Source organism: Hyla sarda, chromosome 9 (genome assembly GCF_029499605.1).
Source record: "Hyla sarda isolate aHylSar1 chromosome 9, aHylSar1.hap1, whole genome shotgun sequence".
In the NCBI taxonomy this organism is placed as follows: domain Eukaryota; kingdom Metazoa; phylum Chordata; class Amphibia; order Anura; family Hylidae; genus Hyla; species Hyla sarda.
In genome coordinates, this window is record NC_079197.1 from 168,484,862 (window position 1) to 168,501,297 (window position 16,436).

General features: G+C 44.5%; 1 protein-coding gene and 1 non-coding gene across 2 annotated transcripts in view; one reads left to right on the plus strand and one right to left on the minus strand.

Moving 5' to 3' along the window:
• The window catches only part of SLC44A4 (solute carrier family 44 member 4), a 74,294-nt gene that overhangs the window by 45,876 nt on the left and 11,982 nt on the right, over nucleotides 1-16,436 (plus strand). Inside the window, exons 4-13 of the mRNA XM_056537973.1 lie at nucleotides 3,953-4,031; nucleotides 4,839-4,938; nucleotides 5,052-5,168; nucleotides 6,663-6,723; nucleotides 6,861-6,966; nucleotides 7,194-7,277; nucleotides 9,807-9,919; nucleotides 11,849-11,971; nucleotides 15,633-15,732; nucleotides 15,813-15,905. Of these exons, the coding sequence (XP_056393948.1) occupies nucleotides 3,953-4,031; nucleotides 4,839-4,938; nucleotides 5,052-5,168; nucleotides 6,663-6,723; nucleotides 6,861-6,966; nucleotides 7,194-7,277; nucleotides 9,807-9,919; nucleotides 11,849-11,971; nucleotides 15,633-15,732; nucleotides 15,813-15,905 (976 nt within the window). The remainder of the gene's footprint in view (nucleotides 1-3,952; nucleotides 4,032-4,838; nucleotides 4,939-5,051; nucleotides 5,169-6,662; nucleotides 6,724-6,860; nucleotides 6,967-7,193; nucleotides 7,278-9,806; nucleotides 9,920-11,848; nucleotides 11,972-15,632; nucleotides 15,733-15,812; nucleotides 15,906-16,436) is intronic.
• Nucleotides 14,681-14,873, minus strand: LOC130292252 (U2 spliceosomal RNA). The gene has a single exon (XR_008848149.1). It is a non-coding gene; the product is annotated as a U2 spliceosomal RNA (small nuclear RNA).

The following is a 16,436-nucleotide window of genomic DNA, read 5'->3' on the forward strand; positions in this document are numbered from 1 at the left end:
GCCTGCCGCATCTGTGGCTGCAGTTCTGGTACCCCACTATACGTGTGGGCAGACCGATGTAGCATGGACCCTCTACTGCGCCTATGGAGAGCATGATGTCTCCCTTATCTGCAGCTGCAGTTCGGCACTCCACCACAAGTAAATGTTGCCGAAGGGGTGACCCTGCGTGTTCAAAGGATTCTCTACACCATCCAGGGAAGCGCACTGTCTACTGTCTGAGTTTCTGGTCCCCCGGCTACCAGTGGGAGTTGTCCACTGACTGTGTCCCAGCAGGTGCGATGTGCCTTCTACAGCGGCAGCGCCTACTACACCACTTTCATGGGTGGTGTAACCTTGGTTCACAGTAGTATCTGCTATTGTTCTGCTTGGAGTCCTGTCCCATGCCATATGGTGTCCTATTGCTAAGTGGGGGGGGGGGGGTCCAGTGTAGTGTGTGCAGTGGAGCCATCTCATTATCTCCTTCCGCTGCTGGCCGTGGGGTAGCTTGGTGGGTTGTTGGCTAACGGGCTTTTAGCCATTCCGCTTCTCCTTCCTAGAGTTATGCAGGTCTTGCACGGTTCCTACCTTTGCTCTTGCAACAGTCCTTCTTCATCCTCCTGTTGTTGAATGGTTTGTTGCTTTGGTTCCTATTCTTCCTATCCCTGCCATCATACTCCACCTTAGGCGGTATACCGCAGGTTTTGGCGTAATTACAGCTGTTGCTGTCCTAGCCTTCTTGTTGCCTTTCCCTAGCCTTCTCGTTGCCTTTTGTTAGGGGCTTGTTGGCGTAGTTGCAGCTGTTGCTGTCCTAGCCTTCTCGTTGGCCTTCTTTAGGGTCTTGTTGGCGCAGCTGGGGTGGTTCCTGCCTTGCCCTAAATATCCCCCCCCCCCTTTATGGGTGGGTTACCGACAATCCTTGCACGGTTCCTAGTCTTGCCACCACAGCTCTGGGGTTGCGTTCTCTCTCTCTCGGGGCAGCGCTTGCATAGGAGTCGTCCTGACAGTCCTCATGCAGTTTCTGTCTTGGCTTCTGTCGGTCTTATCTCTTCCTTTCTATTTGCAGGTTGCTCTCTGTTTTACCTCTGCTCTTCTCTCCAGCAGGCTTTCTGCTTGGGTGTCTCCAGGGCTTCCTCCTGTGCCTCTTCAGTTTTGAGCTGCCTTTTGGCTCCCAGAGGTTCTGCGGCAGTTCCGATTGCAGCGTGTCAATCCTCCTTCTTAGTGACTGTCAGGTGTTGCGTGCTTGGATGATCGTCTTGGTGGGCAACCTTCCGCGCCCAGCACATGCCTTCTGTTCCTGCACCTTTTTGCTTTGGCTAGACTAACACCTCAGCTGGGTCCCCTTGGTCTCCCTCTCTATTACTTGTTTTCTCTGGGATGTTCCCTCCCGGAGTCATCCAGTCAGTTATGACCATTGGTATCCAGTACCTGTTCGGCCTTGTCTGTCCTCTCATCTATGGAGGTGGCGAGTGCTGGGCGGTGCGGTATTCCAGTGATGGCGGGGTCTGTTACTCTGCCTACTGTTCTCCCCTAGGGTATATGACCCTTCCCTTGTGGTTCCAGTCTCGTTCGGGAACCCTCTCCCTCTTGATTGTACCTTTTCAGGAGAAATCTGCTGGTGTGCCTTCTTGCTTGCGCTACCTTCAAGGTGCCTGTTACAGGTCTCGTTCTTTCACGAATGGTTTTCCTGCTACTTCACCACTTTCTATCTCTGCCTGGGAGCATGTCACCTGAGGTGTTTCGCTCTGCTTGGGTTGCTGACATCTGATGGTGTGAGCCTTATTTCCATGACTGGGAACCTCTGGTCCTGATGGCGGCTGCTCCGGTGTTGCTGGACAGCTTTGGCCTCTAAATCAGCCGGTTTGGGTCCCTTCGCCTCCCTGCGGGGCTGAGGGCCTTCTGGTAATTCTGGTTACCTCTGTTTGGCCGGTATGTGTTTCCTTGCCAGGTATAGTTCTGCTCGTCGTGCATTTTTCCCCGCCTTCTGGCATACTCTTTTATTTTATTTTTATTTTTTTAGTTTTCTCTTTCACCCGGTTCTCACGGGGTGGCTTTGGGTCTCTCTATTGTACCTGAGCCTCTCGGTTGGGTGGTCGGCAGTCTGGTCCAGGCCCTGACCTTCTTTCTGGCCGGTCCGCCCTTGAGCCCAAGTCCTTACGTGGGTCTTGTTACGCATAATACCCATAGTCTCTGTGTTCCCCAATGAAGGCTACGAGAAAGAGATTTTACGGTGAGTACAAAAAAAATCTCCTTTTTTCAGCCTGCTGGAGGAGCACAGCGCCACCTCCAAGGCAAACAGGGGCGATCACTAAGGTCAGGTCCGTCCAAGATCCTGACATGGCACGCGACTCCATACATCGGTACGTTGGGAAGACCCAATGGGCAGGGTCAAAGGGCGGCAAAATTAGCTTTCACCTAGGGTGCCAAAAATCCTTGCACCAGGCCTGCTTACTGGAGGTATGAATTGGCCAAATGAGAAGCTACATTAATGAATACACAGACAAGCTGGTATGAAGTCAATAATGTGCTGATCTGTTTATTAAAATAGCTACCCGCCTTTTGTACAGTGGGTATATAGGTATATACTGAGTGTATGTCATAGCTTACACCATTTTACATACATAGCAATTATTAACAAGATACCTGCTTGCTTTCACAGTCCTTGGCTACTCTCCAAGACATTTTTGACATATGTCTCATCAGCTTAGTCATTTCTTTCTCTGGTACCAATTAGAACAAACTCCTTGGTCTTCTTAATTTTAACTTTATTTTTCGAACATATTTTGTACCCAGATTATTTAACTGTTCAGTTTCCATATCAGAGAGATAAGTCGGACCCCCGCAATCTCTGGAAGGGCACCCGACTCTCAGTGAGGAGCGGGTGCTGCAGAAGGCACGCCCTCCATTCATTTCATTCGGGGGGGGGGGGGGGGGGAGAGACCCAAGTGCAGCACTCGGACACCATCATTAATTTAGGCTGGAGTACTTCTTTTAAAGGGTACCTCTCATCAAATAAACTTTTGATATATTTTAGATTAATGAATGTTGAATAACTTTCCAATAGTATGTTAATTAAAAATATGCTTCTTTCTATTGTATTTTTCCCGATCAGTCCTGTCAGCAAGCATTTCTGACTCATGCTGGAGTCCTAAACACTCAGAGCTGCCAGCCTGCTTTGTTCACAGCCAAACAGGCTGTGAACAAAGCAGGCTGGCAGCTCTGAGTGTTCTCCTTTGCGAACAAAGCAGACTGGCAGCTTGTAGTGTTTAGGACTCCAGCATGAGTCTGAAATGCTTGCTGCCAGGACTGGTAGGGAGACCCCTAGTGGTCATTTCTTCAAAGTGGAAAATTAAATAGAATGAAGCATATTTTTTAATAACATGCAATAGTAAAGTTATTCTGCATACATTAATCTATAATATATCAAAAGTTTTTTTGATGAGAGGTACCCTTTAAGTCTGACATGTACCATAGGGGTGGTCTAAGCAGTCAACACATTTTGCCCGAATTATTTTCCGTTAATGAGGACCCCAATGGTATGATGGCAGGGAATCCTCATTACAGGGTTTATAAGGGGCATCATTTTGGGATGGGCGCTTTAAATCCTTGCCAACTCTTTTCTTTGGTATAGAAGGTAGCCATGCCATGTGGTTTCCATCAAGTTTTAGGTCAGTGGTCTCAAGCTGTGCCCCCCCCCCCCCCAGATGTTGCAAAACTTCAACTCCCAGCATGCCCGGACAGCCAACGGCTGTCCGGGCATGCTGGGAGTTGAAGTTTTGCAACATCTAAAGGGCCATAGTTTGAGACCACTGTTCTAAGGTGGTCTCCAACCTGCAGCTCTCCCAGCATGCTCTGACAACCACAGTTTGGGGACCACTCGGATTTCTTCAGTAAATTGGTGCAGTGTAACTACCATGTAAATTGGATTAAATCACATTCCTGTTTTTAACCATGTCCCTTTTTTTTTTTTGTCTAGCCTGGCTATATGGAGATCCACGTCAGGTGATCTATCCCCGAAATTCTACAGGAATGTACTGTGGTGTTGGGGAAAACCAGTAAGTATTCACTCTTTTAGCCACCAACCTCAGACTGTCCTCCTCTTGCTAACGCATGCCACTGCTTGAAAAGAAGGGGGGGGAGAAAGAAACTATGCAGGTTAAAGAGGTACAATCTTTTTTTTTTTTTATCTTTCTTTTTTTAAATCAATTGGTGCCAGAAAGTTAAACAGATTTTTAAATGACTTCTATTAAAAAATCTTTACCCTTCCAGTACTTTTTAGCAGCTGTATGCTACAGAGGAAATTCTTCTCTTTATGAATTTCTTTTTTTTTTGTCTTGTCTACAGTGCTCTCTGCTGACACCTCTGTCTGTGTCAGGAACTGTCCAGAGCAGCATAGGTTTTCTATGGGGATTTTTTCCTGCTCTGGACAGTTCCTGATACGGGCATTAGGTGTCAGCAGAGATCTCTGTGGACAAGATAAAAAGAAATTCAAAAAGAAAAGAATTTCCTCTGTAGTATACAGCTGCTAAAAAGTACTGGAAGGGTAAAGATTTTTTTAATAGAAATCATTTACAAATCTGTTTAACTTTCTGGCACCAGTTGATTAAAAAAAAAAAAAAATGTTTTCCACCGGAGTACCCCTTTAAGTTCACTGCATGACCAAGACACTATACAGTATTCGTTTTCTCTTGTATCAATACTTTATACTTCTGCTCCTCTCCACGGGAAGGTTATTAGAGGATCGGAGCTGTAATAACGCACAATGTACATCCTCAGCGATGCTGAATGGTGACCTTGGCGCCCTGCCTCTTCTTCTCCCTGCAGTCCATTGTCTATGGTCACATGTCTGTCTTTCCTTGCAGGGACAAGCCCTTCGTGTTGTACTTTGATTTGCTGAAATGCATCACTGGCACAAACGTCTTGGCATCTGCGCTGAATGGGTTACAGTGCCCAACCACCCAGGTGCGTTTCCAGTTTTCTACATCTGCAGCGCCCCCTGTCTTCCATCTCCTGCCGCATTCACAGACTGACTTGCTGCAGTTACCTATTTACATACCTATCTGTCTACATTCCAGGTGTGCGTGGCACAGTGCCCGTCCAAGTTCCAATATATTTTACCTGTTGGCGGCCCTAAAGATATCTTCATTCAGACTTACTGCCAACCCAGCATCAATCTGAGCACCACACCACTGGTCAGTATGGAGAGGAGGAGGAGATACATTTCACATATACAATTGTGTGTGTTTGTTCTAAGATTCAGTATCAAGTGAGACTTTATGAATTACACAATACCCATTGAAGTCTATGGTTTGCACACAGACATGTTTTGCAAGCGCATCTTCTCCATCTTGTCCTGATCCCCGGCTAATGCTAAAATTATACTCCAGAGCTGCATTCACTATTCTGCAAGTTCCCCCAGCAATCCCTCAGTGTTCTTTGTTTGCACAGTTTGGTCTGATCATGTGCACTGGAGTATAATACAGGATATAACTCAGGATCAGTACAGGATAAGTAATGTAATGTATATACACAGTGATATCACCAGCAGAATAGTGAGTACAGCTCTGGAGTATAATACAGGGTATAACTCAGGATCAGTACAGGATAAGTAATGTAATGTATGTACACAGTGACCTCCCCAGCAGAATAGTGAGTACAGCTCTGGAGTATAATACAGGATATAACTCAGGATCAGTACAGGATAAGTAATGTAATGTATGTACACAGTGACCTCACCAGCAGAATAGTGAGTACAGCTCTGGAGTATAATATAGGATATAACTCAGGATCAGTACAGGATAAGTAATGTAATGTATGTACACAGTGATCTCACCAGCAGAATAGTGAGTGCAGCTCTGGAGTATAATGCAGGATATAACTCAGGATCAGTACAGGATAAGTAATGTAATGTATGTACACAGTGATCCCACCAGCAGAATAGTGAGTACAGCTCTGGTGTATAATACAGGATATAACTCAGGATCAGTACAGGATAAGTAATGTAATGTATGTACACAGTGACCTCACCAGCAGAATAGTGAGTACATCTCTGGAGTATAGTACAGGATATAACTCAGGATCAGTACAGGATAAGTAATGTAATGTATGTACACAGTGATCCCACCAGCAGAATAGTGAGTGCAGCTCTGGAGTATAATATAGGATATAACTCAGGATCAGTACAGGATAAGTAATGTAATGTATGTACACAGTGATCTCACCAGCAGAATAGTGAGTGCAGCTCTGGAGTATAATGCAGGATATAACTCAGGATCAGTACAGGATAAGTAATGTAATGTATGTACACAGTGATCCCACCAGCAGAATAGTGAGTGAAGCTCTGGGGTATAATACAGGATATAACTCAGGATCAGTACAGGATAAGTAATGTAATGAATGTACACAGTGACCTCACCAGCAGAATAGTGAGTACAGCTCTGCAGTATAATACAGGATATAACTCAGGGTCAGTACAGGATAAGTAATGTAATGAATGTACACAGTGACCTCACCAGCAGAATAGTGAGTACAGCTCTGGAGTATAATACAGGATATAACTCAGGGTCAGTACAGGATAAGTAATGTAATGTATGTACACAGTGACCTCACCAGCAGAATAGTGAGTACAGCTCTGGATACGTATTCTTATGTTTTATGTAATTATGTTTTTCTCTTATTTTTCTCAGACTGTGTCTCAAATCATTAACCAAGAGCTGTGTCCTGTGTTTTTGGTTCCCTCTACTCCATGTAAGTACTGATCGACATATATTTTTCTCTTGATCATTCATATGCTGTTGAGCTGTCCCCCAAGAGAGGGGCGCACTTAGTTTAACTTCCAGTTTGGGAACAATTTATTACGAGTGTCAATGGAGAATCTGTCTCAGTCTTTAACAGGTGCTTTCCCAGTGCGAATCTCAGCTTCCCTGCGGATTTTACTATCGACAACAAGAACGTAAACCAGTCGCGGGACAGTATAGTCAACGCAACCAAGTACGTACCATCTTCCCCTTACCCCTGTGCAAAACTACAACTCCCAGCATGCCCGGACAGCCAACGGCTGTCCGGGCATGCTGGGAGTTGTAGTTTTGCAACAGCTGGAGGCACCCCGATTGGAAAACTCTGGTGTAAACTGTAGTAATTCCTTTGCTTCTCACCAATTCTCCTGTCCTTATGAATGATTCCGAACTCATTTCGTTTTTTTTCTTCTTTACTTGTAGCCAAATATTGGATTCTTTTAACTTCCAGAACCTGGGAAAGAAGATTTTTCAGGACTTTGCCAAGTCTTGGTCCTGGATCCTCATGTAAGTGATGATGAAACATCAGTCGTCCTAACATAACTTTAAGGGGTCCTCCTGGATTAGAAAAACGTAGCTGCTTTTATTTATTTATTTATTTTTTTATTTATTTTTTAAACAGCGCCACCCCCTGTCCTCTGGTTGTATGTGGCATTACAACATGGCTTCATTTACTTTAATGGCGCTGAACTGCAAAACCACACTCAAACTGAGGATAAGAGTGGCGCTGTTTCTGGAAGAAAGGAGCTATGTTTCTCGAATTTTGGAGAACCCTTTTAAAGGAATGTTCTAGGCAACAACAATGGAGTTATGTCAAGTGCCGAGCAAAGCACATTTAAAAACCACAAAAATATAGGCATAAACGGTGTGTAGGATTTGCCTGTAGAGTTCTTTAAAGAGTTTATCCAGGAATAGAAATACAGAAAAAATTCTTCCAAAAACAGCACCACCCCTGTCCTCAGGTGATGTGTGGTATTACAACTTGGCTCCATTCACTTCAAAGGAACTGAGTCACAATACCACACACAGCCTGAGGGCAGGGGTGGCACTGTTTTCTTAAGAACTCACCTCTGTTTTTCTCATTCTGAATAATACCTTCAAAATTACTGTAAAGCGGTTTGGGGACCATATTTATACCAAGATTATGGACAACAAAGGGTGACTGTATATATTCATTACCTATAGCTCATTTCAGATTTAGACAGTGTGGGGAAAAAAGTATTTAGTCAGCCACCAATTGTGCAAGTTCTCCCACTTATAAAGATGATAGAGGCTGTAATTTCCATCATAGATTATAACCTCAACTATGAGAGACAGAATGGGGGGAAAGAATACAGGAAATCACATTGTGGGTTTTCTAATGAATTCATTGGTAAATTCCTCGGTAAAATAAGTATTTGGTCACCTACAAACAAGCAAGATTTCTGCCTCTCGCAGACCTTCTTCTTTAAAACTTCTTCTTTAAGAGTCTCCTCTGTCACACTCCAAACTCCACTATGGCCAAGACGAAAGAGCTGTCGAAGGACACCAGAAACAAAATTGTAGACTTGCACCAGGCTGGGAAGACTGAATCTGCAATAGGCAACCAGCTTGGTGGGAAGAAATCAACTGTGGGAGCAGTTATTAGAAAATGGAAGACATACAAGGCCACTGATAGTCTACCTCGATCTGGGGCTCCATGCAAGATCTCACCCCGTGGTGTCAAAATGATCATAAGAACGGTGAGTAAAAAATCCCAGAACTACAAGGGGGACCTAGTGAATGACCTGCAGAGAGCTGGGACCAAAGTAACAAAGGCTACCATCAGTAACACACTACGCCACCAGGGACTCAAATCAAGCAGTGTCCTCCTGCTAAAGCCAGTACATGTCCGGGCCCATCTGAAGTTTGCTAGAGAGCATTTGGATGATCCAGAAGAGTATTGGGAGAATGTCATATGGTCAGATGAAACCAAAGTAGAACTTTTTGGTAAAAACTCAACTCGTGTTTTGAGGAGAAAGAATGCGGAGTTGCATCCAAAGAACATCATACCTACTGTGAAGCATGGGGGTGGAAACATCATGCTTTGGGGCTGTTTTTCAGCAAAGGGACCAGGACGACTGATCCGTGTAAAGGAAAGAATGAATGAGGCCATATATGGTGAGATTTTGAGTGAAAACCTCCTTCATTCAGCAAGGGCATTGAAGATGAAATGTGGCTTTCAGCATGATAATGTTCCCAAACACACCGCCCAGGCAACGAAGGAGTGGCTTTGTAAGAAGCATTTCAAGGTCCTGGAGTGGCCTAGCCAGTCTCCAGATCTCAACCCCATAGAAAACCTTTGGAGGGAGTTGAAAGTTCGTGTTGCTCAGTGACAGCCCCAAAACATCACTGCTCTAGAGGAGATCTGCATGGAGGAATGGGCCAAAATACCAGCAACAGTGTGTGAAAACCTTGTGATGACTTACAGATAACGTTTGACCTCTGTCATTGCCAACAAAGGGGATAGAATAAAGTATTGAGATGAACTTTTGTTATTGACCAAATACTTATTTTCCACCATAATTTGCAAATAAATTATTTAAAAATAAGACTATGTGATTTTATGGATTTTTTTTCTCATTATGTCTCTCATAGTTGAAGTTATAACCTATGATGAACATTACAGTAATACTTTTTCCCCACTGTGTGTGTGTGTATATATGTATGTGTGTCTGTATGTGTATATATGTATGTATGTGTGTGTGTATGTATGTGTGTGTGTATATATGTATGTATGTGTGTGTGTATATATGTATGTGTGTGTGTATATATGTATGTGTATATATGTATGTGTGTGTGTAACGGATAGGTGTTACCATCATATGGTGTATCGGAATTAACTGAGGCATTTGGTAGGAGATAGAGGTAGAAGAATATATATGGGATACAACTAGAAGATTTGGGGTGAAGGGGTGTGATTGAAAACAATTCGCTTTAGACATGGGAAAGTCTGTAGAGTCAGAATCTGGGTAGAAGAGCTGACGTTCTATAATACTTTGTCTCCTTGTGTTGCAGAGCTTTGGCTATAGCTATGGTGGTGAGCCTCCTCTTCCTCATCTTGTTGAGGTTCACTGCTGGCATCCTGGTGTGGCTGCTCATCGTTGGTGTAATAGGGGTTATTGCTTATGGTAAGTACAGGGAAACATACTTGAAGAATCAATTAATGGTCATAGGGATAGGGATATTGGGAAATTGCCCATGAGAGGATATATACAAAAATAAATACACTTTAGCTTGTTGAATTATTCTTCATAAAAATTTGAGTCATTTTGCAAATACGTAACAATACTTATCCTGTGTTAAATTCCAGAGTACAGGATAAGTAATGTAATGAATGTACACAGTGACCTCACCAGCAGAATAGTGAGTACAGCTCTGGAGTATAATATAGGATATAACTCAGGATCAGTACAAGATAAGTAATGTAATGTATGTACACAGTGGCCCCACCAGCAGTATAGTGAGTACAGCTCTGGGGTATAATACAGGATATAACTCAGGATTAGTACAGGATAAGTAATGTAATGTATGTACACAGTGACCTCACCAGCAGAATAGTAAGTACAGATCTGGAGTATAATACAGGATGTAACTCAGGATCAGTACAGGATAAGTAATGTAATGTATGTACACAGTGACCTCACCAGCAGAATAGTGAGTACAGCTCTGGGGTATAATATAGGATATAACTCAGGATCAGTACAGGATAAGTAATGTAATGTATGTACACAGTGACCTCACCAGCAGAATAGTGAGTACAGCTCTGGAGTATAATACAGGATATAACTCAGGATCAGTACAGGATAAGTAATGTAATGTATGTACACAGTGACCTCACAAGCAGAATAGTGAGTACAGCTCTGGGGTATAATACAGGATATAACTCAGGATCAGTACAGGATAAGTAATGTAATGTATGTACACAGTGACCCCACCAGCAGAATAATGAGTACAGCTCTGGAGAATAATACAGGATATAACTCAGGATCAGTACAGGATAAGTAATGTAATGTATGTACACAGTGACCTCACCAGCAGAATAGTGAGTACAGCTCTGGAGTATAATACAGGATATAACTCAGGATCAGTACAGGATACGTAATGTAATGTATGTACATAGTGACTCCACCAGCAGAATAGTGAGTACAGCTCTGGAGAATAATACAGGATATAACTCCGGATCAGTACAGGATAAGTAATGTAATGTATGTACACAGTGACCTCACCAGCAGAATAGTGAGTACAGCTCTGGAGAATAATACAGGATATAACTCAGGATCAGTACAGGATAAGTAATGTAATGTATGTACACAGTGACCTCACCAGCAGAATAGTGAGTACAGCTCTGGAGTATAATACAGGATATAACTCAGGATCAGTACAGGATAAGTAATGTAATGTATGTACACAGTGACCTCACCAGCAGAATAGTGAGTACAGCTCTGGAGTATAATACAGGATATAACTCAGGATCAGTACAGGATAAGTAATGTAATGTATGTACACAGTGACCTCACCAGCAGAATAGTGAGTACAGCTCTGGAGTATAATACAGGATATAACTCAGGATCAGTACAGGATAAGTAATGTAATGTATGTACACAGTGACTCACCTATTTTTGAGTTTATATATAAACTGCAACATAATATTTCAATGACATTTCCTCGTTAAGGAGGAAAGAACATGGCACATGACTCTACACATACTTAGAATGGAATCCATTATCTTCAGGTTCTTTTAGGGAACACAATGACGCGCTATAGCTGAGTCACACCTGATGGTAGGATAAGATTGGAGTATTGACATGATCCACATCAAATAAGTACTATGAATATCTTAAAGGTGATGTCTGAGAATATAAATTGTCTCCTTTTTATCAGAAATGGCTCCACCTTTTTCTGTTTGTTATTGCAGCAGCAAATCTTCCAAGTGAATGCAACTGAACTGCAATACCAAACATGGCCAACGGGCATCCGTGGCGCTGTTTCTGGTGAACCGCAGGCCTCTTTCCAACTGTCACCTACATTTCTTTTATCCTCTGTCTTGTCTTTTCCAGGCATCTATCACTGTTATATGGAGTACGACACCCTCAACAAAAAAGGGTCAACTATAAACAATGTGGGCTTCACCACCAACCTGAGTGTCTACGGCAGCGTGAAAGAGACCTGGCTGGCTATCTGTAAGTCATGCTTCTCGTATATCACTTACGTTCGTTGTTGTGTACGGTGACCTGTTATAGATAAGTTAGAATCACTTTTCGGCAGGCCCAGAGTAAAGGACTTGTGTGGAGATGGCTGGGAGCCTTGGTCCCACTGCCTTGTTACGGACGGTTCTTGTGACACGGTAACAAGGACTGGCAGTGGTAGGGGGGCTGCATAGTAGGTATAGATGGGGATGGGCACGGAGGCAGGGATACTAGTCGCTTGTATCTCTAGTTCCACTATTCCATCTGTGCGGCACAGATCTAATACTTGTTTGTAAAATCCACGCTGCACTAGGCCCGGCCTGAAGACCTAAAAGGTCCTTGTATACTTCAATGTGACTCAATGTGACTACGTTTGCAGTGTACGGGTGCCAGATCCGGTTGGGAGGAGCAAAAACCATCCGCTCCCGTATCCCAGCCGGACTCGGCTTGAACCCCATACATTTCAACGAGCCGACCGGTGTCAAACGCAGACTCCGGTCGGCGAGCCGACCGGAGTCTGCGTTTGACTCCGGTCGGCTCATTGAAATGTATGGGGTTCAGGCCGAGTCCGGCTGGGATACGGGAGCGGATGGTTGCTGGGACCCCCCGCGCTCTCCCTGCAGCACCGGCATTTTATGCGGGTGCTGCATCTCTGGTTTCGAAAACCTCCTGGTTTCCGGGAATGGAGATGTGTCGTAATGCCACGCACCCTCCATTAATGTCTATGGGAGGGGGCATGATGGCACGTCACCAGTCCCGGAGGCTCAAAGGTTTCCGAAACTAGAGACGCAGCACCCAGGTGCTGCAGGGAGAACGCAGTAACCCCCCCCCCCCCCCCCCCCCCCCCCATGATCAGACATCGTATCCCCTATCCTTTGGATAGGGGATAAGATGTTTTTGCCCGGAATACCCCTAGGTTTGTCTGTAGTTTCTTCCAGCAAAAAGATGCAGAGACTTCTATATTTAAAGGGGTATTCCAGGCAAAAACTTTTTTTATATATATCAACTGGCTCCAGAAAGTTAAACAGATTTGTAAATTACTTCTATTAAAAAAATCTTAATCCTTTCAGTACTTATGAGCTTCTGAAGTTAAGGTTGTTCTTTTCTGTCTAAGTCCTCTCTGATGGCACGTGTCTCGGGAAACGCCCAGTTTAGAAGCAAATCCCCATAGCAAACCTCTTCTAAACTGGGCGTTTCCCGAGACAGGTGTCATCAGAGAGCACTTAGACAGAAAAGAACAACCTTAACTTCAGAAGCTCTTAAGTACTGAAAGGATTAAGATTTTTTAATAAAAGTAATTTACAAATCTGTTTAACTTTCTGGAGCCAGTTGATATATATAAAAAAAGTTTTTGCCTGGAATACCCCTTTAAATATAGAAGTCTCTGCATCTTTTTGCTGGAAGAAACTACAGACAAACCTACAGGCGAGATGTAGCATTGTATGATGGGCATTCAGAGTAATGGCTGGCTGGGTCATGCATGGTTGGCCTATGTCTGCCAGAGTGAGAACCACTTTCTTGCTTTTGGTTCTCCCCTGTGGCTTGTAGAGGCGGTCAGGGGCGGAATTATAGGGGGTGCAAAGGTAGCAGTCACACCAGGGCCCTGTGACAGAGAGGGCCCCAAGGCACCTATGCCGTATAAGCAGACACCAGTAAGTATAAATGACACATGTAGACATGGGGCCTGTTACAAATTTGGCATTAGGACCAGAAAGCAAGTTACGCTTTTGGAGAGGATCCCAAGCAGAGACCCTTCCCTGGCTGTCTAAGCCTTAAAAAGTTCTGATTGAAAAAAAATGTTTGCATATGTTCCTACATGGAGTAGACAATTTTTTGGACTTACTCTTAGTCATTGTATCAGTCACCCATTGATAAACACCCCAGATAGCGTCTCCCCAGCTCAGAATGACTGAGAACAATGAACAATAAAACTTTAGGCTTAGTATTCCCATAAACAGATTTTCCTTTAATCCCTTTTTATTTTATTTATTTATTTATTTATTTTTAAAGCCGAGGAATGTGCTCTCTATTCACCCAAAGTGCAAGAAAAAGTGCAAACGTGTTACACTAAAAAAACGTGCACAAAGAATGTGGTCTATCGCAAGCCCTTCTCCGATAGGAGAGAGGCCCCCCCAACAAACCTTACCCTTCGCCTCCGGACCAAAAGGTACCTGCGAGGTTCCAGGTTCGATGTCCCTTTTCGCCGAAGCTACTAGGGGACCACAAATGCTCCCGGCATCCCCCTTGGCGTTAGCCAAGGTATCTGCCCGCAGAGCCGATAACGGTAGGTACCCTGCCAAAGCAGGAGTACCCGGGGTGTTTGCAGGGAGGTGCGGAACCTAATGGCCACACACACCTCCCCTAGACCGCCAGGAGGGACACCCAGAAGGGCTACCGCATTCTGACAAATCCTGTGAACACACAACACGCAAAAAGTAACACAGTGAGACAAAAATAAATAAATAAGTGAATGTGTGCAGATATACTGCCCGGACATCCGGACGGGTCTATAAAAATTTCTCTGATCCTAGCCAGAAGGCCGGGAATCAAGAGGTGAGTGCCACAAGGTGAAGAGATTATGGTGCCCGTGCTTCAACTCAGTGAGCCAGTATTCCCAGTGAGTTTCGGCACCTCGGGGTCACCACTCCACGAGGCACAAAAGTACCTTGGCTCTAGACCCTCTCAGCCTCGTGGCGAGACCCGGAGGGATCAGGTCACATTGGGGCAGCCGTCGAGCTGATTCCTCAGAACCAGCCCCGGAAAGCCCTGGTACACCTGCATCCTCCATGCAGCACCCATCCCCACCAGCCCCATACCAGCGTTACAGTCCACCGGCATGAAAAACTGATAAGAACAGATACTACACTTGATCTTAGCCAAAAGGCCGAGAAGCGATTCCTTTAATCCCTAGTCATGTTTTTAGGCTTCTTGTATGTGTCCGATATTAAGTTATAAGGTATTTATCTCCAGTAGGGGGCATAAAAGAGTTTCCTTCCACCTAGAGGAGAGCTCATTTGCATATATTTTTCCAAGGGAGCATTGCCTGGTCTGTATGGCTTCCAATGGCAGTCCAGTGGGCAGTCTCCACGAGGAGAAACAGTTTGTATCAGCAGCACAATCTACTGGTCATACATGGTACTGCAGCAGCTAGAATTCAACGTTCCACTCAAACGCATGGAAACTGATTACTTGTTTACTATAAGTGCATTTTGGATGTTGACCTATGAAATGTGTGTGAACAGTAATAAAGGATGTACCAGAGTTTTTTCTATATTCCTCATTTATTTTGATAGGTGTGATTTGGGGGAGATCCCACTGACACTTTCTTGTATCTTGAAGCTTCCCACCTGGACCATCCATCATTTATTCATTGGATTGGTGATAAATGTTATATTTTTGTAACCGGACCCCCTAATAGTATTGGGGTCCTGTGCTGTTCCCGCTCTATAATGAGAAGAGGGAGCAGAATGAGTCCACACATCTCCCATAGACTTGGGGTGCAGCCTCAGCTCCATAGTATTTTCACAGCATAATTATAGAGAAGGGGGGATTAGTGCTGTCTCAGACCCTCATAATTTGAGAATATTGAAGCTGTGAAAGCCTCTGTGCGGTGCTATATCTGTATTTTCTTATAACCGCTCCCTCTCCCCTCCAGTGATTGTCCTCGCTGTGGTTGAAGCCATTCTGTTACTACTCTTACTGTTCCTGCGGAAGAGAATCCTCATTGCGATCGCGTTGATAAAAGAGGCCAGCAGGTGAGCGGGGTCGGGGGGTGTCACCCTGTGCTCCGAGCATTGAACCTCTGACAGTAATCGTGGTCTCTTTTATCTCCCAGGGCTATTGGTTACATCATGTCTTCCCTGTTCTATCCCATCGTCACCTTTGTTCTTCTGGTTGTCTGTGTGGCGTACTGGGGCATTACAGCTCTGTATCCTTCTATAACATCTATTGTTGGAAGTTATATGTGCTCGGAATCATCTGGCTCCCGATCCTTGTTGCTCCACCTCACCAAACTTTAGCATGGGGGTAGACAGACATTTTAAGGGACATCAAGAAGGAGATGCTGTATAATCAGGTAGGGGCAGGAGGAGGGAAGATGTTAGATGGGGAGGATGTGAGATGGGAACCCATGTTAGGGACCAGGAAAGACATTGGGAGCCATGCTAGGGACCAGGAAAGAGATTGGGAGCCATGCTAGGGACCAGGAAAGAGATTGGGAGTCATGCTAGGGACCATGACATAGATTGTGAGCCATGCTAGGGACCAGAAAAGACATTGGGAGCCATGCTAGGGACCAGGAAAGAGATTGGAAGTCATGCTAGGGACTTGGAAAGACATTTGGAGCCATGCTAGGGACCAGGAAAGAGATTGGAAGTCATGCTAGGGACTTGGAAAGACATTTGGAGCCATGCTAGGGACCAGGAAAGAGATTGGAAGCCATGCTAGGGACCAGGAAAGA